The 26,137-nt window shown below is 42.7% G+C and overlaps 1 protein-coding gene across 1 annotated transcript in view; it reads left to right on the forward strand.

Moving 5' to 3' along the window:
- slc49a4 (solute carrier family 49 member 4) overlaps positions 1 to 26,137 on the forward strand; it is a 48,794-nt gene that overhangs the window by 16,709 nt on the left and 5,948 nt on the right. The window contains exons 5-8 of the mRNA XM_070837591.1: positions 5,847 to 5,955; positions 11,685 to 11,752; positions 18,025 to 18,152; positions 21,062 to 21,244. Of these exons, the coding sequence (XP_070693692.1) occupies positions 5,847 to 5,955; positions 11,685 to 11,752; positions 18,025 to 18,152; positions 21,062 to 21,244 (488 nt within the window). The remainder of the gene's footprint in view (positions 1 to 5,846; positions 5,956 to 11,684; positions 11,753 to 18,024; positions 18,153 to 21,061; positions 21,245 to 26,137) is intronic.

Genomic DNA, 26,137 nt, shown 5'->3' on the forward strand with positions numbered 1-26,137 from the left:
TTCTGAAACACCTTCAGGGCTCTCTAAACAACAGGTCGACAGATCCATTAGGTCGAGTTTGCTTTTCTTATTTGCTCATACGTTGCACGTTTCTTGTCTTATGAACTCAAAGTGAGAGAATCATGTGCTGGAGAAAGATATCAGAATAAGAATCAGGTTTACTGCCAAGCAGATTTACACAGACAAGGAATTTGTCTTGGGGTTTTATGGAACAAGATAAAAGGGCAATAAGAATAAAAATATACAAAACAATATGCATAATACAAAAGAAGAAAGCTATACACATATGTGTAAGTGTGCATATATATATATATCATTAAAACTGTTGGGTGCAGGCGTGTGCAGGGCAGTGGTGAGTGCAAATCTTCTAGTATTACAGAGAAAGATATAGAATCTTAATGAAGGGGTCTGCCACTTACCATCTGCTTGGGTTGTTATCAAAGACACCCCGGCCTTCCCTCTAGATTAATTACCAAGCCATAATATACTGGCCGCTGTTTAAAAACGCATCGCCCTCTGCATCTGTACCATCAGGGTCCGTCGTCAGTACATTCTCAAGACATGAATGATGCATGTGGTTGGAGAGCGACGCCGTCTATTATGACATGGTCCTAAATCTCAGGAGTGGAAAACACTCATTGATGTTTTCCTCACGATCATGTTTTTCCCTCCTGGACAAGGAGAGGCCGAAGAGGAAAATCTAGAGATGATGATTGAATCACACTTCATTATAACCCTGCAACACCTCCACCACCTCCACCACCGCACCACCGACACTTCTCACCAAGGCGAGGGGCTGTGCTCCTTGCCTGGCCTGTGGAGGAACGAGGCCCGTGGCGGTGGCCAGGGATTAGAGGGCTGGAGAAGGGAGAAGAAAAGCTGGGCAATGGCAGCCGGGGAATTGGCCCAGCTTTGTTGGCCACACTTGGTCCCCTGCAGTAAGAAATAGCTTCACTACAGTGCCATACTTTCCACGGGCCTCTGACCAGCAGAGACGGGCTTAACTCCTTATAAGAGCTGCCTCAGATAGATGACAGGGACCAAACTGATATCAACCTAATGCATAGTTTTGGACAGATGTACACACACACACACACACACACACACACACACATACACAAACTGGCCAACTTAACTAGGCCATCCAGCTGAGAGCGTTTCTGTTCCACTTGTGATAGGCAGCCTTCCAGTGACCTGTTTGGGCAGGATGTTGTATCTCAGTCCAGCAGCATCAAGCCTCAGGAGCAGGAAAATTTACTTTTTAGTCTTTTGTGTAGTGACACAGATGGTAGACAAAATAATGTGAACACTTCAGGAAAAAAATGATACAACTTTAAAGTGCCATAAAGTCTTAAGGTGTGAAAAGGCTCGCTGGTAATGACAGACCTACAGCTCATTGCTTTGGTTTTATAGAATATTAATTGTTTGTTTAAGTCTCATTGTATTTCATCAGGCCTGTTTCCAGTAGTAGCAGGGAGCCAGTTTCAACTAAAATGCTCTCGTACATCCACTGTATGATTCCTGCTGAGTGCCTGACGTCAGAGTACCTGATTTGCAAGTCAGACAAGAGGAGCTCTGCAACAAAAGTGGATAATTTTAGGTTATACACCAGTTGTGGTTAATTGTACTTCAAACTTTACAGACTTTAGACTTTAGGTCCACATTTTTAGATGCCAATGCAATTGTTTTAATCACTGTACATACTGCGGTAAAGGTTGGTTGGTCCTCTTTAACAAATGTAAAGTTGCAGCATAGTATGTTGTTTATTCATAAGGCTCTACTGGAGAAGCTGCCCAGTTAGTTCTGCTCTCTGGCTGCACTTAAACACAGCACTTATAATGTCAGGTCACAGGACATTTTAACATCAGCTGCACCTTTTGCTCACACTGAACTTGGAAAAACGGTGGGATCAAGTGCTGTGCTGCGTACAAATGGAATGGCATATGACATTGCACTCTCTCGTTTCACTTGAACATTTTAAAAGGTGATACTTTTTACTGTGCACAGGTCTCTCTTTAGAAAAAAGATCCTAATCTCAATGAGACTACCTGTTTAATAATACTGTGTGCACTCTTCTGATATGATTCCTCAACTTGGGGTATTGATTGCTGATCCAATACAAGTGATTCTTTTCTTTGCCAAACTTTAAACTCTGTACCCCACTGCATGAAACCAATTTGGATGATTTTATAGCAGGTAAAATAAGGCTATAAATTGCTGTGGGACTAAAAACTAAGGCGGTAGTCTGCTGTGACCTAATAAATGTAGGGTTATAACACATCATTTTAAAACATAGTAAAAAAAAAACAAACAGTATTTTAAGTGGATCGGTCATGTCCGGACAACACCCGACACCCCGCCAGCGGATTGGATCGGTGCATCACTGGTAAAGCTGACAAAACATTTTGTGGCCTCCACAATGACAGCAGGTGGTAGCCAGCTCGTCAGATAGTCTGCCTGATTCCGACCATTGATGTATCTGTTCTTCCATTTAGCGCGTCAGAGTCTGAGCACTAGTTAATGATCTTCATCTTGATGAGTGCTTCCAGCTGCTCACATCTGCTTCCACAGCAGCAGTCTAATTAGAAGCCTGGATCTCACTACATGTGGTGTAAAGTTATCATTGTATTCCGATCACTGTGCGAGCGAATACTAAACAGCCCCAAGCCTGAGTATTGATGATCCCTCCCTCCCAAGTCATATTCACTTTAGCTTTGAAAGTTGTCATCTTGATGCATTGATCTCCAGCCGGGTCTGCCAAGGACAAATAGCACTTAGCTGATGACGCCGCCAGCTTTGAGACTTCTTCGGAAATATTTCATCACCAGCAGGAGAGGAAAAGTAAAAAAAAAAAAAAGTCTCCTCTCTTAGCGAGCAGCTAGCGTCCGCTTGCTTACATTTGGTTATCTGAATAATCTCCCAGACAGGGAAAAAGGTGCGTGGATATTGATTTCCTGCTGTTGTGGCAAGGTTAATGAAAAGGGTGCTTGGAGAAAGGCAGAGCGGGTGCTCCATCACGGGGCTTTTATGACCGTCCCTCCATACTCTCTCCAAGGCCGAGCAGCTTCATACTGCTTAGGACAAGACAGGCCCGCAGCGGGGAGACAGGCTGTGTTTGTTTTTCTGTGGAGTCAAAGCATTCTGCAAATAAAAGAGATTCATTGTCTGAAGTGCACCCGTGTCAGGAAAGGGAAAGGGTGCGAATGTGTTCACAACAACGGGGCCTTTTCTGTACAGGTTACGTGTCTTGGGACATGTCCCTCCCCCCCACGGTTTGCAACTCAAAGACTGACTCAAAGTGTATGTGTGAACTTAGCTTTTGAAGTCTTGGTAGGGATGCGGGAGGCCCAAAGTGTTCTCCAGATGTCCCTGCATGATACTGCTCAGGATGCTGCCTGCATTATAATGAACAAAGCAGAAGGACAAATAAATTCAGGAATTAAACAGCGTCCATAAACAAAAAAGGGGGAGAGCAGGAAAACAAAACAATCTATGAATCTGCTGCCTGCTCTGCCAGCCTTGCCTCATTTGTCAGACGCCCAGTGATTCTAATCATATTGTTAGGGTTGAGGAGGTGGCACTGATTTAAATCAGCATGCCACCTCATTGGGCGAAGGTGATTAGCGTGGGTGTTCCAAGTGATTGTAATTGGGTTGCATGTGATTGGAGGGCTGCCATATACCCTAAAGAGGTGAGCTCTCTGTGTGTGTATACTGGATGTGCATACGTAACGAGGCATATGGAGGTGTCTTTTTCCCCTGTTGATCACAGTACACTTGCGCTGATGAGATATTAGCAGACAGCTCGTATCAGAGCCTGCAGCGCAATATCAGTAGCCCAAAGCCATTTATCACAGCTGGGAGATGGTGCTTGTTTTTATCTCCTGTTTGTACAGTTTGATTGCATTTGATAACTTGATAAGCAGCCATCAGTTGACCGCGCACTTAAAAGATGAGCCGATTTATCAATTGGTCAGTGGACGGAAAAGTAGGCGACGACAGTTTTGATAATCAATTGAGTCATTTATCATGAACAAATGCCACCTCTGATTTTATCTCATCAAATGTGAGCGTTCGCTTCCTTAAACGTTGAAATATGATTGTGAATTTATAGTAGTGAAGTACAAACTGATCGACAATTAAACGCTGCTGTCCTAAAGAGTCAATATCTCATCAACAAACAAACCATTCATCAGCACCTTAAATATTCCTGACACCGGCAGAAGCAGTTATGGTCGTACCAGCTTCTGATTTTCAGCAACGTTTTCTTTAATTTTTTCTTATTTACTTTTTTACTTTTTAGTTTATTTTGATTAAAAATGTTTGATCCGTATTTGCCAGAGTGAAATGATCCCATTTCTTTTAGCGGATCAGCATAATTTATCATCAATTTGTCGGCCTGTTGATTGAAAACACAGCACATAGACTGTTTTAGATAGTCACATCCACAGCTTTGGACCGTCTTGCTCGGTTTTAGCTGGATGTTGCCCTCTGTGAGGCCCCTTTGTTCTGGCAGCTCTGACCACTGTGCCCAGGTAGCTGTTTATCTTTCTGTCACTACGCTTTGCACAAGGATAGGTCTTCTTTAGTGACATAAGCAGGAGGATGAGCCAGAGCTGTGTGTATATGTGTGTGTATTAAGTGACGGTGTGCTGCTGGCTGGTGAAAAGACCCGGAGCTGATGGCAGGCCTCCAGAACAGAAGAGGAAGGAGACATTACCTTATGCTGCTTTAACTGTTTCACGATAATGTGGTGTGTTTGCAAATCCAGTCTTAAATCTTCAGACTCATCAACATGTTTGGTATTTAGGATTTAGGATCTGAATAATTGCATCACTATCCGTGCTGGACAGCAAGAGGTGGAAGTCCTGGAGCAGCTGACAGTGTTACCAAACAGTGGTAAACAGTTTAGCCCTTGAGCCTAACGTTAGCAAGCATACCACTATTGACAGATAATAAAACTGGCAGTTAAAATCAATAGACAACCCACGTCCTGACTCATTTAGCATTCTGCTTTTGTTTTTTTCTTGCTGCAAAAGTATTAGCAAGTTGCGTCACGTTAGTCTCTGTTTTTCGTTTGAATCTGCATCCCCACGGAGTCACGTGAGAGCGCTGAAGGTGGTGCATTGTTCTCTCCGGCATGATCGTCTTAATAATGCTCTGTAGTGTGTGATGCACTCTTATTTTCAATTCTTTTATTGTGTGTATGTTTGAAATCAGAATAAAACTCATCTGTGAGGATTCTCCCGATGTGCGTGATGCAGTGGGTTTGGATTTTAACAGTGTCCAGCAGCAGATTGTGGACTAATGAACCCTCTATGACTCTGTATACTCATATAGCACACCTGTGCTGAGGTGCAGAGTCTCATATACACATCTATGAATATCACAAAATGTGCCCCTTTGTTATAATGAGAGACAGCGGATGTCAAAATACTGTATGTTGGTATAATTTGAACGAGGTGTAGTAGCTGCCTTTATTAAGCTCATACTGCTGCATGTTTAATGGACCAAACAGTGCCAGGTAATGATAGATGTGCTGTGTACTTTCTATTGGTCTCTGTGAAGCTGATTGGATTCTTTCAGAAGTAAGGATCCCTTAGAGAATAGTGGGCTGGGGCTTACCTAAGAAATGATCTTAACAGTCTGTTTTTAAGGAACATAGGTAAGTGGGTGAAGTCAAATAACAACCCACATATCAGACATACTATTTAGGACAACTGGACACGTTACGAATCAGACTTGCCTGGTCAGAGAACTCATCCATATTCATATTTTAGGGAGAACTGGCACACAATTTTTTGTGAGTGCAGTCTTGAATCCCTCATGTGTTTTTGTCCCCTTTAGTAACCTGCGGTTCCTGATGATAGCGCTGGCCTATGCGGTCCCCACAGGAGTGATTGCAGGCTGGTCGGGAGTCCTCGACATGGTCCTTACACCAGCTAAAGTCAGCCAGGTATGCAGGAAACACACACACACACACACACACACACACACACACACACACACACACACACACACACACACACACACACACACACACACACACACACACACACACACACACACCAGAATGACATTATCTTTAATCTTGTTAACTCATTAGAGTTGAATAAGACATTGCATTAAACCAAGGACACCAACAACACTGAATATAGTCACTATCGACAGCCTTTATCTTTTTTCTTTTTTCAGAGCATCTTTTGCTAGAAGCATGTTTCATTCCAAATGGCATTTTGTCTAAAAAGCACAAACCTTAGTCATCTCTGCTATTTTGACCGGCTTTATTTTGATGGGTCGTACTTACTCAAGTATGAATAACGACTCATCTTGTGTTGCTTCATAAAAAAAACAAAGCGGCATGAGTAACTCAATAGTCCATTTGCCACATTTGATTTTCCCATTTTGAAAACCTCCACTGTGCCAACAATTCGCAATACTTTTCACAATTGTTGCCCAATCAGATGAGCAATGTGGTGAATAGCTGGTAAGGTTTCTTTTCAGTCTCGCCGAGCCATTTTGAAATCCCTTTGAAAGTCCTGTTGTTGTCAAAGTGATGCTCTGTAATGTTAGTGCACATTGAGTACACATTACATTTTAAAGAAGGTCTGAAATACTGGACATGCTACTGGATAATTAACCTCTAAGCTCCAATTCAGTGACACTTTACAACAAGGGTGCTCTTCCTCTTTTGTGACTACACTGTAAGGTTCAAAAAGCACTGTCCCTCCCCATACAGAAACAGACTCAATCATATTTCAAGGGACCCAGAAATAAAGAAAGAAATCGATTATTCATCTTGCCGCCATGATTTTCTCTCTTTTTTGATTTTCCACTTATTAAACTTACTCAGAGCTTTTGTCCGTCTTTTGTGAAGGGCGCAATCAATTGCAATTCCCCATTTGAATCTCTGCTTGCCATATTCAGTCTGAGGCAGGTACAGGAAGACGGATTGAGTGGGAGCGCGGGAGGGTGTGTAGGCTGGAGAAAGAAGCTCAGTATAGTTTGCATCTTCCGGGGCTCAACACAGCAGTACGTCGAAAGACAAAGGAAGAATCTATTCAAGGTTATCATCAGACAGTTGCTGCTTGAGAGGAGATCACACAGAGGAGAGCGGAGGATAAGACACACCTCTATCTTTAAACCTCAGTGAAGAGGTAGCAGGGCGCATACCAAATTGTTCTTAGATTTCATTCGTTCTCAAAGATTTTTTTTTTCCCTCTCCTCCACATTTCTTTCATCCATGCTAGTTAAGAAGATAAAGCGTGTGTTACAGGATATCCCATGGGTGCAAAACTTTGAGCTCCAAAAAATAAGTGAAACCGGATAGTGATGCATCTAAACATGGTGAGATGGAGGAGGATTAATACAGCAGAAGATTTCTTTAAAAAAAAAAATGTATTTGTTCTTCAGGTGTGGAGACATTTGTTCGTGAACCAACAGACCCAAATCTTTAGCTTTAACTGGTCCTGTTTTCCTAGCTGCTGTAAGCTTAGTTGATTCTGTCAGATCCAAAAAACGGTGCAGAAAGAGGGAGCGAAATGAGCCTTTCAGACAAACACAAGATGTGATGTATGAAGGCCTTTCCCCTCTTTCTATCCCTACACCTCCATGCATTTTCATTTGAACGAAAAAATGTGTTTAGCTTTTTTTTCCCCCAGCTCTTTTATGATCTTCTCTCACCCCTGACAAATATTATTGAGTATGACGGTTTCACAGACTATTAGAAGTATGCATTAAGAGCCTCAGGCCAAAGCACAACACACACCATGTCATACTTTCTATTAATTTCCCCATTTAGTCCAAAAGTTGGTTGATTTGGTACAAACAGATGCGTCTACTTTGGTACCTCCTTCCTTTGCTTATAAATGCTGCATTGTAAAGCTGCCATTGCTGTTCTCTGTGTTTAGCCCGTGTCAGTCTGTTGTGATGCACAGTGCACCTTCATTTAACAGTGTCCATGCAGAGCAGATCCTGCTCTGAATGGGCAGCATGCAAGTATGCTCATTTTTCGCCTAAGTGCACCACTTACATCCTGTTGCGTTCCCTTCATTTGTGTACAGACCATATCGGGATATGAGGTAATGTATCCCAGCCACCTTGTTTGTTTCAGCTGTCTGTCCTAGTTGCAAGTTTCTGCTTACTTTTGGCAGAGGGTCTCTTTCTTTCCCACCATTTCCTGTCCATCTCTTGTCCCTCTCACAGCAGCAGGTGTGGTGCTGCATGCTCTCATGATCATTTCCAACAATGACCTCTATTTTTCTGGTGTCAAATATTCTTTTCTGTCTTCTGAAGTCCATACATTTGACAACTTTGCTGTACCTCTGCTTCATGCGGTCATTTATCTTTAGTCGGTTTCATCTCCTCTCTCTTCTCTACCCTCTGTTGATCTTTGTCAGCAGTTTGCTTTCGGCTGTTTCTTCAGGGTTCTTTCCCAAAAATATAAATGCTTCTGTCACCTGTTCTCTCAGTTATCCGTGCAGTCTGATTGAGAGGTGGTCATGGCCGCTGTGGGGCAGGTGGAGCAGTTGTCGTCAGATGAAACAAATGTTGGTGTCTGCTTTCTAAAAAACGTATTCCCATTCTACAACAGCAGGTCCTAAAAGTATTTAGGAAATGTCTAGTGGTGAAATGTCTGGATCAATATCACAGTGGCAAAAGAAACATGATTTGAATATGACAGAAACTATTCCAACACCAAGCTAGCACACACATTTCAGGGGTTTACTGAATATGACCTGGGATGACACCTCGAGCGTCTGAAAAGTTGAGAGATTTAGTAAATGAAAGTGAGAGGAGCTGAGACATGCAAGGATCAGGTGTCAGACAAAAGGAGACAAAAGGTACAGGAGGAGGTAATGTGGTGATCTGACCAAAGCCAAGTCAAGGAAACTTAGCTTGTTATTAAGGGTGACTACACATTAGGCTTTCATTTTCAGCTAGTTTTAATGTTTGTGGCTTCAGAAATGCTAATTCTGCTAAACTACAGCAGCCAGAACAGCATACTTTGCACATTCTGTTAGTTAAACATGAACACAGTGTCTGTAACATCACCCAAATGACTCTGAAGGGCCACTTCTAAGCTCAACTTAATAATATCTTGGCTCCTGGGTGAAACTGTGGTAGAAAAAATGTGTGGCAACACCATTCCTGGGTGAGAAACCTGATTTTGCATGCAAGGCAAACACGATCAAGGGTCATTAAGTGAAGAAAGGCAAGGAGTGAGTAGGATACAGATCCATGCTCCTTGGGGCACACTTGTTTACGTCATGTTGACGTGGTATTTCAGAGGAGTGACCTTGCTGTGGTCAGATCCAGAGGTCAGCCACATTGCCTGTGGACTGGCAGAAGGGGGGTTTAGTTTTTAGTTTTTAGTCTGCTCTGGTTGTCAAGGTATGACACTGCTCAGACTTCCTGCCTATGCAAGAGAAGAGGAAACTTTAGTTGATGATAAAAAGTGTGGACTTTATCCTATGCTATGGAGCAGCTGCTTCCAGATAAAATACCAGAGGGAGTTTAAAAGTTTTCCCATTCAGTCTACATGTACTTTGTGGATGTGAAGGAGAACTCTGGCCATGTCCTTCATGGTTTCTTGTAGGAGTATGGGAGTATGCGGTGCTAGGATCACTGCTACTTCATATAACCGTTATGTAAACGCAGTGAGAGCTGTGTGCATATTCCTGGTAGGAAGTCAAAAAAGGGTTGTACCTTTTTGTCAATTCTGTTTTGGATTTTCATGGAAAGAATCTCCAGGTAAAGCAAAGGTTTAAGTCATTCAAATTAAAAACGGCACCTACTAGTCCAAGGCTATTCAGCTCGGGGAGTGAGTTGCTTCTCATTCCCAATGAGCATGTAGCAACCTCAGGAAGCACTGCTTCTCAGTGCTTTTCCACATCGACTGCAGTCCTGCAGACACACTGGCTGCTGCTTGGCCTGAAAAAGAAACAGAAACAAACGAAATTGGTTTTATTTGACAGAAGCATATCTCAGTGGTTGCGTTTGCCATCCTTGTCTCAGTGTAACACCTGAGATTGTGCATTATTCTCAAATGAAGTCAGTCCGTCACTCCTGCAGTTACAATATTTTAACAGTCTACTCTCCACTGTGTTTGCAGTAGGACAGAAGTAGGGGTGAGACCAGGACAAGAGCCGTGCAAACATAAAAGGATGGTGAAAGTTTAAAAGGTCAGACAAAGACTGAGGTCTATGATTCCTGGTTTGGATCTGATTTGGAATTGGGATGATATAGGGTCTTATAAAAGCGCTGCACCTCTGGGGTTTGGAGCTCTGGAGCTCTGCTGTGAGAAATGTGCGAGACCGACAGACAGAAGGATTGAGTGCCGAGCTTAGCATCACCATAATGAGAATGACTCAGGAAACAGGTGCCTTACTGTGCCCATTAGTCATAGGTAATTGTTCCCTTAATGGAGAGTAGCCATTTAGAATTCACAGAACTGGAAGGCTGATCCAAGCTAAGGATAAGGTCTAAAATGGCTTATTATAAGTGATTGAGACAGGGAATTAGGGAAAATAAACACACCAACGTGTCAAGAGCCTTGAGTCCTGGCTCTTCCTGCCCCAACACCAGTCATCTTCAATCCAGCTTATTGACACAATCGCAATACAGCAGACATGATTAAGCTCCAAATCTGGCTTTTCTAGGGTTTCCGACGCACTAAAAATACTGCAGTTAATTAACTCTCCACCCACACATGAAACACAGTCATTTGCATGGCAGAATTGCAGTGGCTTGTGCTTAGCTTCCCTAAATTGGTGCGCAAACCGAAGCGATGACACCGCACGCCCTCCAAAAACCGTGCAGTGCTGCTGCACAGCCTACATAGATAATAAGCAACAGTTATGGGTGTCATGGGGTTGTGGGTGTTAAAAATGTTTGTGAATCAAATATTTTGGTTAGGTGCCTTTCCAATGAGCTTTTAGCGTCTTGCAGAAGTCTGGCGCACACACACACACACACACACACACACACACACACACACTGAGAGGAGTGTAATTTGGATCAAATGTAATGACATTTTGACATTCATCACTTTCTAAGCCAGAATGCGTTTTGTATTTAATAACATGATAGTCCACTTTTCTTCATTATAGACTTTCCTGACAGGCCGCTGCAGAGTATGATTAAGCAAAAAGCATCAGATCCTACTTTAGATTCTGCCCCCTCGCTGTCTCATCTTCCATCTGGTTGGATTTTTGGTTGAATGTGAGTTATTGCCTTGGGGAGATTGATGGGAACCAAACACCTTCATTGGCACTCAGAGGCATTCTCGCCTGGGTGCCACACACTGATTGGTTGTGTGTGTGTGTGTGTGTGTGTGTGTTTGTGTGTGTGTGTGTGTGTGTCCATGTGCTATACTTTGCCTCATTCTGCTGCAGTCCGCTGGTCATAACATCCTCTCTCCTGATTTTAAGGCAAAGTGTATGCGCTGGCCTTCGTTTGTGTAAATAAGAAAGGACAACAATTTAACACACACACACACACACACACACACAGCTGTTCTTATAGCAAAGCTGACTAGCAATTTGCAAGACACAGTGATTGACAGGCCACGGCAGACTTCAGACACTTAGTGCCTGCTCTCTGTCTAGCCCTGTCCTCACAGTCATGGACTGCATGTTGAACACTGAGTAACCTTCTCTCTTCTCTTCTCTTCTCTTCTCACAGGTGGACGCAGGTTGGATTGGTTTCTGGTCGACTGTAGGTGGATGTGTGTTTGGAGTAGCGATGGCCAGGTAAGCCACCGTATATATCTAGCTTTTTTTTTTTTTTTATTGTGAATATTATAGCATAATCATTGAATGGTATAGTTTTATGGTGGGGAAAAAAAAAAAGGAGTAAGGTAGTCCAGACCCCTAAGACCTGTGCATATCTAGACCACTGATGTGATTCAGGCTCTCTCTGTAATGGACTTGCTAATTAACATCTCCCACAAGCTCAATCGACCCTGGGGGCACCTATACGCAGCCTGATCATGGTTTGAAGTAATTTCAAAAGTGAACGTAAATTCAACTTCACCCTTCTCAGGTTCTAGACATCAGAATTACCTGCCGCATGACTGATTTTCTCAAAGTTTAAGTGAAAACAAAATGGCATTTCAGTCTGATTATCAGGCTAATTCCACCCAGCTCGGTGAAAACTCAATGGGACCTGGTGAGGCATCAAATTAGAAAATCAGCATCTGATGTAGCCCCTCATTTACATTTGCAGACCTTCATTGCAGCTGAATCTGACGCGTCTCTAAAGACGGCCAGAATACCAGACTGGTTGTACACACAGTGACCACAATATGGAGGAAAGTATAAACTCCGGTGCTTGGAAAGACCCTTTAAAAAGCCCTTAGATCTCTTTACTTCACTCTTTTTGCCTCAAAGGTAAGGGAAAAAGAGTGGTTAAAGGAAATATAAAGAAGTGTTTGCTTTAGCAAATATGTAAATTCATGAAATAAGGTGGTGTAGATGAATGCTTCCTGATCTGGAGGTCAGGTGCAGCAAAATTTGCAAGATAAATCTGAGGAGTCTGGATGATTAATGGATGGAGGAAATATGAAAAAGTATACATCTGCTTCACAGAGTCACTTTGTTCGGACTTTTCTTCGTTCTTGTTCCTGTTTTTCTTGTAAGATACAGAATAGTTTTACATCCTCACGTCTGTAAAAATGATTCATTTCGTCAATCGACCTGCTCGCAACTCGTAGATTCATGCAATGTGGGTCACAAATCAGTAGCCAAAAAAGTTGGGAACCACTGACCTAGATGGAGATGAAGGTAAAGTAGATGAACTAACCTAAATGTGCTTTCAGACTTGGAGATCTAAGGACAGAGAGTGCTGTACAGATTGTAAAGCCCCCTGAGGCAAAGAGTGATTTATGATTTTGGGCTGTATAAATAAAATTGACTTGACTTGACAAGACAGTTAAATCAGAAAAATAATGGAAAACGGCACATGAATGTATAATTTGCTTGGAGACAAGAGAAATGGTCGTTTATTTCTTTCTCTGCAACTTCAGTGCAAACAGGACAGTTGACACGCTGTAAAAAAACATTGTTTTCACAACACAACACGAAGGAAAACATGGAAATAAACAACCCCTGCTCTGTTAGCGTTGGCTGTGCCTCTTAGAAGCTCGTACCTTTGAGTTTCCCTCACAGAGGAACAGGTCTGGTCACTGTGAGTGTGTGCATATTGTGTATCAGTGTATCCCCCTGACACCAGGAAAACCTTTATTGTTTCTAACATTATTACCGACTAATAAATCTTACATAACGTCCAGTTGAGGGTTGAATTGAGGTGAAGGAGGGGCGTCTCTCTCTTGCTCCACTAATTTCATCTACTCTCTTTTAATATATGGTCTGAATCCAGCAACACTGTGATAGAGTGAGGGAAATAGATGCTAATGCAACAGCCACTTCACCTCCGTTGATGGATAGGGAGCAACGCCGCAAAGACAAAGTGTGGAGTCTGCAAAAGCAAGGGATTCATTCCTCCTCTGGCAGATATATGTTTATCGCAGGCTGAGGCCCAATCAGCACTTCCAGGCAAGGCCCTCTGTTTTCTTAAAGTTGTAATCAGGGAAATGAGCCCATAACTCCCACTGTTAATCAATGAAGCTGTTTGCGGCACGAGATGAAAGTGTATGTAAACAGAGCTGCTGAATTATTGGTGTTGATTACACAGACTCTGAGTCAGTGGAGGGATTGATTAGTCTCTCTTCGGTGCAACAGTTGATAGTTGAATGAAATTCAGCTTCAGCAATTGGTAGTGCGTCATTTGGTCTTTGTGCAACTGTTTAAATGTGTGAAATGTTGGTCGTGGTTGGGCGTAAACTTGCCGGTGAGTTGTGTTCAGTGGAAACTTGCGGTCGTTCTGTTTTTTATTTAGTTGAAATTATGTTCAAATCAAATAGTGATTTGATTGCATCTCATAAATGCAACCTATTCACCAGGTGAACAGTAATTTCAGGTTGATTGAAAGTCACAATATAAATAATATTTTATTTCATTTTAAGTGTCAAATCGTTGTTCCATAACCCCCCTAACTCTGTTTGAGTAAAAATACTGTGGGGTTTAAAAGTCTGGGACCACATTGAAAATCTGGAAATAATCAGAAAGTTTGAGGGTTTCAAGGAATAAGGAAAGACACATTTATTTATACAGCACCTTTCAGACACAAGACAATTCAAAGTGCTTTACCAGAGCCAGAAATTAGTTTAAATTTGATTGCTAGAGCTGGTGCAGACTCTTAAGAAGTTATGTCATCTAAAACGAAGAATAATTCAAGATATTAATTCAAATTTAAGCAAATGCGGGGCATTGATCAGCTTTGTACAAAAGGGAAAGTAGATCAAATCCACCTGAGTGTCGTCTGAATGGGAAACAACTCAAATATTATTGATTATAAACGATTAAGTTGGTCAGTTGCCACAAATTAGCTCCCATTTGATTGCTAGAGCTAGTTCAGACTGTTAAAGACGTCTTCTTCATAATGTCTTGTGTTTTTAAATGTTTCTGAATCCTCAGACTTTCTGATTATTTCCAGGTTTATGTGAAAGTCTGAGAGATTTTCTCTGTTTGTCTCAGACATTTGGACCTCATTGTACATCGTAGTTTTAATAGTAGTTTTTCCAGCTCAGAGCAGAAAACCTTTGATTTAAGCGGCTCCGGTTGGACGCGTGATGCACTTTGTGTTCACACACCTCGCATACATCTGCATCTCCTTATTAGCTCAGGTTTTAAAGTCAGATTTTTCTACCATTTGATTAGAGCGAGTCACAGAGCTGATGACTGTGATCGTACAATCCTTTGCTTAGAGAAATGTTTTAAAGTAGCAGGAAGGGAAGAAATTAAACAGTATTTTAAACGACTTCTTTTTCTCTCCACGCCCTTAAAGCTAAATGCTGTCTTTATCTGTTTTTTTATTCTCCTTCTTCATCAACTTGCTGCAATATGGCATCATTAGATACATTCCCAGGAAACCCCCGTGGTAATGAACTGAGCAGAGAGCAATCTTTGTCCCTTATCTCGCCGACTAGCAGCCCCTTCAGATGCTGATGTCCCTCTCCCACCATTTAGCAAATTACTGTGCCAGTGCTGAGCACGCGTTTGTCACAGGGCAAACATGGCCGCCTTCACGTGCTTTTTGTGCTGCAGGTGTTGCAGTTTCATATTTAAGTGGCTTATATTGCTGCAAAGCTACATTTCTTGAGGGACGGACGCTTGCCCTTTGCCAAGAAACACTTTGTGATGATGCAAACATGTCAATGCCTGTGTCTTGCTGTTGGATAGTTGGATGGCAGGGAGCAGGTTCAATTAATGGTGGATGCTACAAGGTATGGCACCCGTCATGGAGACATTTGACAAACAGTCTAGCAGCTGTTTAATTGTGTGGCCCAGGCAGGAGCTGATTGGACGGCAGCGGCACGCTGTGCACTTTCTTCCACACATTTAGGAGGATGGAAATAATAACTAACAAGCGTCCCTCGTTATCTTCCTATTACAAGCCCTAGGAAAGGAGGAGGGGGACGGGGTGAGGAGAGAGGAACGAGGTTATTCTCCCTCACATCTCAAAGGTCTGAGCTAGAAAATACGGCGGGTTAATGAGATGAGATAGAGCAAATACAAATGAGTATCAGCCGCTGCCTAATTTGTTTTACCTGCAAACAGGGACAATCTGTGATTGCATGCAAGTCATCATATTATACCGTCTACATCTATTTGGGTATTTACTGCATGTCCCACACTAAAAATACATTATTATATAATACAGATGATGATATTTCACACCCTGAAGGCAGTGGGAGAGCAGAAATTGGAATCTGATTCTTTCATGACTTAAGTGATGATATCTTTATGGCCAATAAATCCTGTTAGAGTGGTGTAAAAGAGAGAATTAAAAAGGTTTTTAATTCTGACATTACCTCTTGAGATGACTTGCCCCTCTTTACTCACTGAGTAATGTAACAGAGCACTGAATTACATTACTGCAGACATGCATAGCTTTTGTAGCAGAGTGTTTTCTTCTGTATTTGTCTTATTAACAAATCCTGTGAAAACAAAAACCCAACAAAGTGTTTTAATACTTTCCGACTTCTCTACCTAGTTTTTTAAAGGCCCTTTTCTTCCTACTAATCTTTAAAATCTTTAAAACCGCTGCTATAGTTGCAGTTTTACCAAAGGTCAAGTCATTTCTTCCAGCTTGGGCAGACGTTACTAAAACTGGGCAGTGTAGTTTTTAGTGAACATTTAGTGAACAGGAATAAATAATGCTACTTTCAGCCATTGATACATACATTAACACATGTATTTGGTGCTGTAATGAGATATTTGCGACCACAGGACGATGTATGTGGGACTGAACCGGACCCTGATGATCAGGCTTTGACGAGTATTGACTAATAGGTCTGATAGTTCACATGCGACCACAGGACGATGTATGTGGGACTGAACCGGACCCTGATGATCAGGCTTTGACGAGTATTGACTAATAGGTCTGATAGTTCACAGGAAGAAAAACATGAATATCACTGGACTTAATCTTTAAAGACACAAGACTTATGATGATTGCATATTTGTATGAACTGTAAACCAGTGATTCTCAAAACTTTACTCAGTTGTATTTGGTTAATTCAAACTGTGTCACACCTAACTTAGTTTGCCAATCTTGACCAAGCTTTTTATCAAGTGGACTCAGGGGCCGTCGGAGCGAGCGCAGGAAATAAGCTACTTATGGTGTTTCTGCCTAGAGGATCAGATTGGAACTGATACAAGGGAGTAACCTGTGATCCTCTGCGTAAAGAGATGAGGGTTTGGCTGGATGAATGATTTCCTCCCTCTCCAGCAACAGGGGGGAGGGGTTGTGGGTGCGAGCCAGTCAGTGGCAGATGGGTGATGCAGATTTGAGGGGTGTAGAAGTGGGCAGAGGAACCAGACATCTCTGTGTAGTGGCAAGCGCTTGGCTCTCTGACTAGACTGGCTTTTCCCCTGCAAGCAGCTCATTCTTGTAAACAGAAATACAACAGCTTTAGATCTGTTTATCAGAAAATGCCCAACAAAGTGCGTTGTGTTGTCCCACGTTACCCTTAGCCTGCTCTCAATTCCCTCACAGTGATCTGGAATCCAAAGACGGGAATTCATAGTGTAGCTGATGTCCTGTGAACGTGGAGGTAATGTGCTGAGGCTGTGAACGACAGCTCCTGAAATCCCACGAGACTCTGATGTCATCCAGAAATGCCGCTTGGGAACGTTCTGCGTGGAAATGTTCTCATTATCCATCCAAAGCATGATTTCCTTCTTCCCTTTGGCCCTCCGCACACTGACAGAACTTCACAACCTAGCTGAACTAATCAGCCATTTCCAACACTTTTTTAAATTCTTGCATTAAGTTCATTGTCAAGTTCAGCCCTCTTTTTTTTTTTTTTTTCAAGCATCTTGTCTGTGAGCAACAAAACAAAAGTAATTAGTGTCTGTCTCTGCTACAGGCTTCTGTAGCTTCATATAATCTTACATATGAATACACAGAGCAGTGGAGAGGAGTTAATGAACTGCGAGGGTTTAGAGAGGGCTACAAAGAGAAACCACAATGCACAAGAGAGCTTGGGCATGGCCCGATGGCTTGTCTTCCGCAATATAATACAATGTGCATCTCAAGTCCGCCTACTTAGCTGGTGAGACAAATTGAATCAACTCTCGGAAAAGTGTCGGCTTGTGTAATGACAAGTACAAGTGACACACTCAGAAACAAGTGGGAGAAGGAAATGATCTAGCCTCTCTGAAACAATGCATGAACCAAGTAATAGATTATGACACAAGTCACAGAGGAAGCAGACATTTAGAAATTGTGTAGCTGCTCATTGTGTTTATGAAGGATGGCTCTTGTTTCTGAAGTAGCTGTCTTTACTCACTTCAGTAATCTTGTCTGCGTTTTGTCCTGCTGTATTTCAGGATCAGTGTCTTAAACATAGTTTGCCTCCTCCTCCTCCTCCTCCCGCTGTCCTTCCACCCTCCCCCAGGTTTGCAGACTCCATTCGAGGGATGCTGAAGCTGATCCTGGTGCTGATGCTGGCAGGAGCCTCGCTGTCCTCCACCTGGTTTACACTAACCTGTCTGAGCAGAGTCACTCACCTCCCCTCCACTGCAGGTGGGTCCACAGCAGCATCACCGTCAAGGTGACATTGCATACAAGCAGTGCAGCTTGGTGCAACCCAGAGCCAAAATGAAGTCAGTTAGCAGTTCAGGGGCCTTTTTCAGGATTGATTTGTTAAATACTGAACAGCCCAGTCTGAATTATTGTATGGATTTGTTGAAGACCACACCAGATGTATGTTTTCTATGTATCGCAACTTAGCTCATGTAGTCTATCGAGCATTTACCTGTTTGGGACTAAAAACTACTTTGTCTGTCTGTTTTGAAACGTTGACTTACTTCATTGTCTTACAAACGGAGGAAATATGAACCTTAAGTCACCACTTAAACCACACAGTTACTGTTTGCCCATAAGCGTCGGGGTACAGAGCCAAAACAATAAAAAAATAGTTACAGACTACGCTGTATATTTGGTACATATTCAGCAGAACCAATCCGTTAGGAGACATCAGTGATAAAGCCATTAGGGACATTAGTGGACGGAGCTGCCTTTTCCGAAGCCAAACCAGGAAGCATACAAGCATGCCGTTCAAAGCCACTGATTTCCAGCCATCATCATCCATCATCATTCTCCAGGCCCTGGCACGGCTCGCTCTCTCTCTCTCTCACGTCCTCTTATCCCAGACACTGGCAGGCTGCAGCAGCCAGGCTCCAACCTTGTTCATCCACCTGGTATATCATACAAGAGGGTGGTGTGATACTGCAACAAAATCTGCCAAAATACCTCATTATCCCAGTGTGGGATGGTCAGTAACACACACACACACACACACACACACACACACACACATACACATTAGGGTAATCTGCAGTTTCTCTGAACAAAGTGGCCAGGCTTTTTGGAAATCTTAAATTGATTTGCATAGAAGTTGTCAGTGGGGCCTGTTAGACGGTGTTTCTGTTTTGCTGTGGTGTCGTCCTCAGTCCTTGACATCCTCCAGTTAACTTCACATTATGTAAAGCAGCGAAGAGACAGACGCAGATTAAATCATGTTGGCCAGAATGTAAGAAACTCTGCACCCCCAGCGTCTGCTCGTCAAAGTCATCTTTACACTTTGAATAAGAACAAGGATTTACCCCAGATTTACCATGCTAGGGACGTGTTTGTCACATTTAAATAGAAATACAACAGATAAATCAATATTGTGGATTCAGCTGCCCAAAAAACCATAATCACCTTTTATGTTATTTGAGTGTGGCTAATAGAAGTTAAGACAAATTGTACTTCCCGCACCTGCATAGCAGCAAAGGTCTCCATCACGGGGAATATCAGCCTAGTAGTTTGTGGGGGAGGCATTTTAATAGATATACTGTATATAGATTTAATTGACTGTTAACGTTTCCTTTTTTTTGGGAAGTCCACTTTCAAACATGTTATACTCTTCACTAGCCATCCAAAAAAAACCCCTGTAGAGCTCACTGGACTGTTGGTCGGACAAAAACAAATAACTAGAAGAACCTTGGATGATGAGGAAACTGTGACGGACACATTTCACTATTTTGTAACATCTGTTAGACCAAAAGATGAAACAAATTCTCAAGAAAATAATTGCATATTAATCAATATTTAAAATTGTTAGTTTTAGCCCTAAATTCATAAACACATCTCTGGCTGACATCACCACCATGATTCCTTCCTACAAGGATTCTCCTGCTGCCTTCTGGGAACTGGAGTCAGATCGCCTTATTCAATAATGTGGGGGTAAAAGTGCAGTGGCTGAAGCTCTCTTTAAGTGTCCGATATCAGTGCTTCATTAGGGTTGAATAAAGACGCGAAGGCTGCCTTTGATGGCTGCCTGAGTGGCCTCTGGGTTCCCCGTCACAGGCAGGCGGGCAGGCAGGCTCGCGGGGGCCCTCGGAGGCACTGTGATTAAAGGGACGTGCAGGCTAATGGGGAGTTCATTTGGACCAATCTGCTGTGATAAGGGAGATTGAGGGTGCCGTGATGCTCCAGAGGTGATGGCTTAATCTCTCCACACATCTCCTCTAACGCACATGCGCACATTTTACTTCAGGTCCCAGCCTGAGCAGGCCGAAAATACTGAGACATGAACACACAGTTGATGATGAAACGCTGTATGTTGCACCAATAAGCTCATATTACACAAACCTTTGCAAGATGACATCAACAAGGTTGATTGTGGGAAATAGATTGAGCCCCTCAGCAGATGATTTCAAACTGAAAACTTACCATCCAGATTTGTTTTTTCATTTCAACCAAGAAAGGCACCCAAATTAAACCAGCAGCAGCCAGCGTGGACAGTAAAATTCTCATTATGCCTTAGGAGTAAATGAGACAAGCTGTTTACTATAAGGACATCTGCACATTTTGGCAAAAGAACCAGAAATGTGATTTTAATGTACTGTAGAATCCATGAAATGAGTTCGTGTTCAAGTAAAAAACTGCAAAATGTTTTCAAACAAATTGAAATCCAACTTGAGTTGCTGTCACAGAGCCACATCTCCTCACTTCCTCGCTACCAAAATGTGTCCCAGTAAAACTGTCAAGTACCAAATGTGACATGAGCTGCTCGGTCAGATTGGCAGCACTGACACATGAATGGGTCACCGTAGACCAGGTGGAGGCGATGGTGGAGCGATGTTGTTTTGGTTGCCGACTGGTCATTTTCCATCCGTACGCCCTCAGTATTTTGGTTTTTGTCTTTGGTAAATTGCCACCTTAAGGGATGGCATTGTAATGGAACTGCTGTTTCAGGATGAGGGTTCATCATAAATCTCAGTGCTGCTGAGAACAAATGGTACAATAGGAGGCTGTGGGAGGTGGAATAAATCACCACTGATGTTCCATCTTTTTAAAAGAGTCACTCTGATGGGATTTGATACCCTTTTACATCACAGTTCCCAATTGAAGTGTAGCTTATTGTTTGTTTTGTCCTTCTGCAGCCATCCTGTACACTTCCTGTATCCTGGTGGGCATTTTCATTAACAGCAGCGTGCCGATATTCTTCGAGCTCTCCATCGAGACGGTGTACCCGGTCCCTGAAGGCATCACCTGTGGAGTGGTCACTTTCCTGGGCAATCTGGTCACCGGTCTGCTCCTCTTCTTCCTCACCTTTTACTGTACAGGTAAGACAGAAGCCCTGCATGTGTATAAATGCTGTTACACTCTTTCAGTTTAAGCCACATTCATTTATTTTTAACTCATTGTTATTTTCAACAAAATCAAACAAACCCCCTGACATGTTGGTGGTTCACTTCTTACCAGGGTTCACCGCCATGGTAACTCACTTCTCTTAGAATTGATTACCAATCCTGTCGGCCTGTCTGGACACTGAAACGGTCAGTCGTGCGTAAGCGTGCGCAGCGTCAATGAGCACACGCGCTGATAACGTCTTCACACTTTAGATAACGTAATTAATACGAGGGCAAGAGTGCTCCGAGCAGCGAAGCCCGCTGGATATCTGAGATGATTCTCAGTTCATGTTTTTTTTCCTGTTGGCTGCGAGCAATGTCAAAGCTATTGTGCTTGTGTGTACTGATATCATCCTACAACAGAGACGCACTGAAGTCTTATCATTGCTGTACCTATACGATATATAAGTGTAGCGTAGGTGTAATCACTGCTTTGAATAACGTTTTTATATCTAGTTTTTATTTGTTTAAGGCCACTAGAGTTGCAGCTGGAAGAATAAGGATAATAATATAATAACTGTCATACATAAGAACTGTCATGCTCTATTGATGAGGCAGTGATATTAGAAGCCTATTAACTTACACATTCACAGTCTGTCTTTTTTTTTTTTTTGTGTGTGAGCCATCCTCCCTGAGTTTGGAAGCTGTACCTGCTTATCCCGGATTGTGTGTTTAATTTATTTGTATTTGTCTAATATTATAATCTTTGTTTGTAAAATATGCCGCCCTGCTGCCAGTAGATTTCTCTGTCGCACTGCAAACACCGCTCTCATGTGAACATGTTCGTACCTAGCCTGAGAAACCTGGCTCGACTTACAGAGTTGATTAGCAGCTTTCTGTGACTGCAGTTCATGGAAAATAGATAATGAAAACGTGCCCGGTGTGTGTTGAACTTTCTTTGTAGTCGTCTCCCTGGTTTCTCCCACCGCTCCAGAGCAACAGGCTCCATTGTTTTCTAAAAATCCATTTCAAGCCCTGCAGATGCTGCTGATAGAAGTCGGGAAAGCGGGAAAAATAGGTTACAATGTAATTGACACATACAGCACAAGGAGAGCAAAACTCTCTATTGTAATTTAGCCACAGATTTATCTTTAGGTTGGCTGCCTGGCAGGGTTTGATATTATAATTTAGGCCCACAGCAGAGAGGACAGCGTGTCATCTGCTTCTTTTCTGCCTTCCGCAGGAGAAAGTTAAGCTAGCTCACTCATCCATGTAAGCACATGTGGTCATATTTCAGTGTGAGAGCTTTTTTATGTTGGTGTGTATCAGGAGCAAGTTTTTTGTTCCATGAGTTCAGCTCCAACGTGACATTTGCTGACCTTTCTTTGGTGTTTTTTTTAACCTCCCCCTCACAGCCCCAATCAGTTGCAATGATGGATCCATCTCTGATACACTTTCACCCTGTTTGTTTGAGTAAATAAGAGGTGTATTTTCAGGCTTTCATAAATATTGATGAGCTTCAGCCCTCCTCTCTGCCAAGTCCTTCTGATTGCAGGCAACTGAAAGCTGCTGCCTGACAACTCTATGTTGATCCTGCCGCCTGGGTCGTCTCGCCAGTGCAGACGGTTATGATTATTGTTTCAGCTTAACAGCCACTGGGCACAGAGGCCCTCTGGGCCTGCTAACAAGTACGACAGCCGGGGCACAAAACCAGCTCGTCTTGTCAAAATCGGCATGAAATATACCCCGGCAAGATTTGAATATCACAACGAATGATTATTTTAAGTGTGGATTAATCTGTTGGATGCAGCTTTCTGATTAAATGATAAATAGGCTGACCTATAAGATGTCAGAAACTGAAATTAAAAAGGCCCACCAAAAGTTCACATCTTCAAATTGCTTTCTTTGTCCGTCCAACACCAGTAGGATGCTGTTGTGATCATTGGTTGTAGGGGTGGAGATGGTTCCTAACATGTAATGGCAGAAATGCAGTATTGTTACTGACATCTCATTTGTGCACCTCCTGTCTCTTGATCTCTACGAGGGAAGAACTTAGATTGTGGGATGGCATGTTCCAAAACATACCTGCTGCTCTCCCCAGCTTTTTATTATTACTTAAAATAGATTTTTAAAGTAGAGATACGCTGCGCTCTGATTGTTTTCCTGCCAAGGAGGCGAAGAGAAAGTTATCAGCGAGTGCCAAAACAGAACATTTGGCATAATTTTAAAAAGTCACTATGTCTTATTTTTGTGTTATAAAACCAGATTTTACTCAGATAATTAATCTTGTCAAGCACCGTTTGCATTAGAAGCTGATCTCAACTTGTGTTAGAAAGAAACGAGACTTTCTGAAAGGTGGATGTAACACTAATTACCAGATGGCTTTCCTCCTTAACCAACACGGCAAATACTGTTTTGTAAATGTTCTGCTGGATTGTTTGAAGGCACAGTGAGTGGGCTAATCTTTATGTAGATTTAAAATTTTGTTGGACTTGAGGCAGATTGCTGTACCAGTATTTGATTTAACAAGTGATAATTCAACAATGAATGTGTGTTTCTAGAAAAGTCTGGGGACAAAATGAATGAGCCATGTCTTAAGAAGGTTTTTCAAGTTCAAGTTTCTCACCAGGACGTTCATCCATCGTCTTTGCCGCTTATCCGTCAGGGTCGTGGACTGGTCGCCAGCCAACCACAGGGCCAACACTTCACACTCACACTCACAGGCAATTTAGAGTCACCAATCAGCCCGCATGTCTTTGGGCTGTGGGAGGAAGCCGCAGTATCCAGAGGGAACCCATGCAAGCACGGGGAGAACATGCAAACACCGCACAGAAAGGTTCGCGGTTCAAACCACAAAGCGGCCGGCCAGCGGCTTTGATTGCTGATATCGCCGCGAGGCAACCGTGCTAACCACCGCACCAGCACAGCTCGACTGAAGTATAATGCATTTGAAGGTTTGGCTGTTATGTTTAACAGGTAGAGTTTAAGCGACCGGGAATGAAGCTGGAGTGATGCTGAGTGAATTAGTTGAAGTGACTTGTTTTAAAAAGAGCAGCACTTGAGGGATGAGTGAAAAAGAAATGAAGCTGTTTGAAAATTGTGATCCAGATGTCAGGCGATGTCGTACCGGTAGTGTGTCAGTGTGGTGATAAATCATAGATTAGACAGCAATATACCAGATGTGGATAGACAGGGCTTCAGGTGTATACATCTGCTGTATGTCGGCCAGCACACACACACACACTCACTCAAACACGAAATGGGCAAGAGTCGGACTCATAAAGAATACATGATGTGTCCTCTGCTTGACACTTCCCTCTGCTGCACTCAAAGATTGACTGCTTGGTGTGAAGGTGTGATGTTTGTGCACAACTGACTGTGTTGCATGTCGTGTGTGCTGCTGCTCCTCGGTTGGTGCGAACGCATGCGCTTGTTTTTGAGCATGGATGCCGACACGTGTGTGTGTGTGTGTGTGTGGGCGAGGTGGAGGGCGTCTGATGTGCTGAGATGAATCCTGACAACTTCTCCGTGACAGCCGGAGAGAAGATCAAGCTGAGATGATGGAGGCTTTTGCCGCTCTTTTCCTCACATCCCACCCTGAAGTCATCGAGTAGAGTCTGATGCATTGTGCCGAAGCTTTTCCGTCAGAAAGTTCTCACTGCTGCTGGCGTGCAGGCGTCGTAATGTGAGCTAACAGGCTGCCTGAGTGGTAGACTGCCACCAACCATCTACTTGAGCAAACTTGTTGAAGTGTGCTGTTAGAGCAGGGAGATGTTTCCTCATATCAGCTTGAATAACAAAAGCAAGATGTATTTACTGATGAGTCTGGAACTATTATCTGTTTCTTTAATTGTCAGCTAGACTGAAACCAAGGAGGAACACTTTCCTGCTCAGCATTGAGCCTGTTCAAGAGCTTGAAAAATGGGTCACAAAGAGGAATGCATGATAAATTCAGCCGCCTTAAGCTCCCCACAGATACTGTGTGTGTATGACACCTTATTTTTGTGTTTATTTGGGAAAAAAAGACAGTACATGAATGGAAAAGTGATCTTTTTGAGGTCATCAATACATAATTAGTCCATGAGAGAGTACTGACAGGCTTCTCTTCAAGAACCAGATTCATTCTTTTTCATGTTTTTTATGTCTGAAAAATATTATTGATGTGTTGTTGTCAAACGTGTCTTTATCGCGCACAGATCAATGTTGGTTTTGGCCTCAAATATCAAGCCTGGATCGGGTGTGTGTGTGTGTGTGTGTGTGTGTGTGTGGGGGTAATCCTTACACTTTGGCTCACAAGTTCACATAGTTTCGCTCAGCGCTCATTATTTCATGATTAAGTTTATATCCATATTCTCCACTGAATTTAAAGAAAATACTGTGAAAAGACCAAAATCGACCTGGATCTTAAGACACTGAATTAAGCCAGTGAGTTTAAAAAAAAAAACATCTTTTCTGTCCTGTTTGGAAAACAGATGTGTTCTTTTCTCCCGCAGAGATCACTCCTGCGAAGATTAATTTGATAAATTCCCCTTGGAAGTATTCTGGTGGGCCGTCTCATTACTCTAATTTCCTCTCTGTAGTCCCATAATGGATGTGGCAAATGATATCCAGACTTTGAAACTGATAAATTCTGCATGAGCCCGGCCTTTTCGAAATCCTTTTTACCTCCTGTTATTGAAAACTGGTAACCCCGGCCCGTAAAGATTCCCATCTATTTCCAGTTTACAGTTCATTTTAGGGTTTTCCTTTTGGCTGCCCGTTGCCTCATCATGTATTCTGACTTATGGCTCCCTCTCCCTGTGAGCAGAGAGGCATTTATGAGGTGTTTATTTATCTCCTCCGTGTCCATTTTATTATCCATGTGAAGCTGGTCTTGGTTCAGTGAGC

The sequence above is a fragment of the Pempheris klunzingeri genome, chromosome 10 (assembly GCF_042242105.1).
Source record: "Pempheris klunzingeri isolate RE-2024b chromosome 10, fPemKlu1.hap1, whole genome shotgun sequence".
Lineage (NCBI taxonomy): Eukaryota > Metazoa > Chordata > Actinopteri > Acropomatiformes > Pempheridae > Pempheris > Pempheris klunzingeri.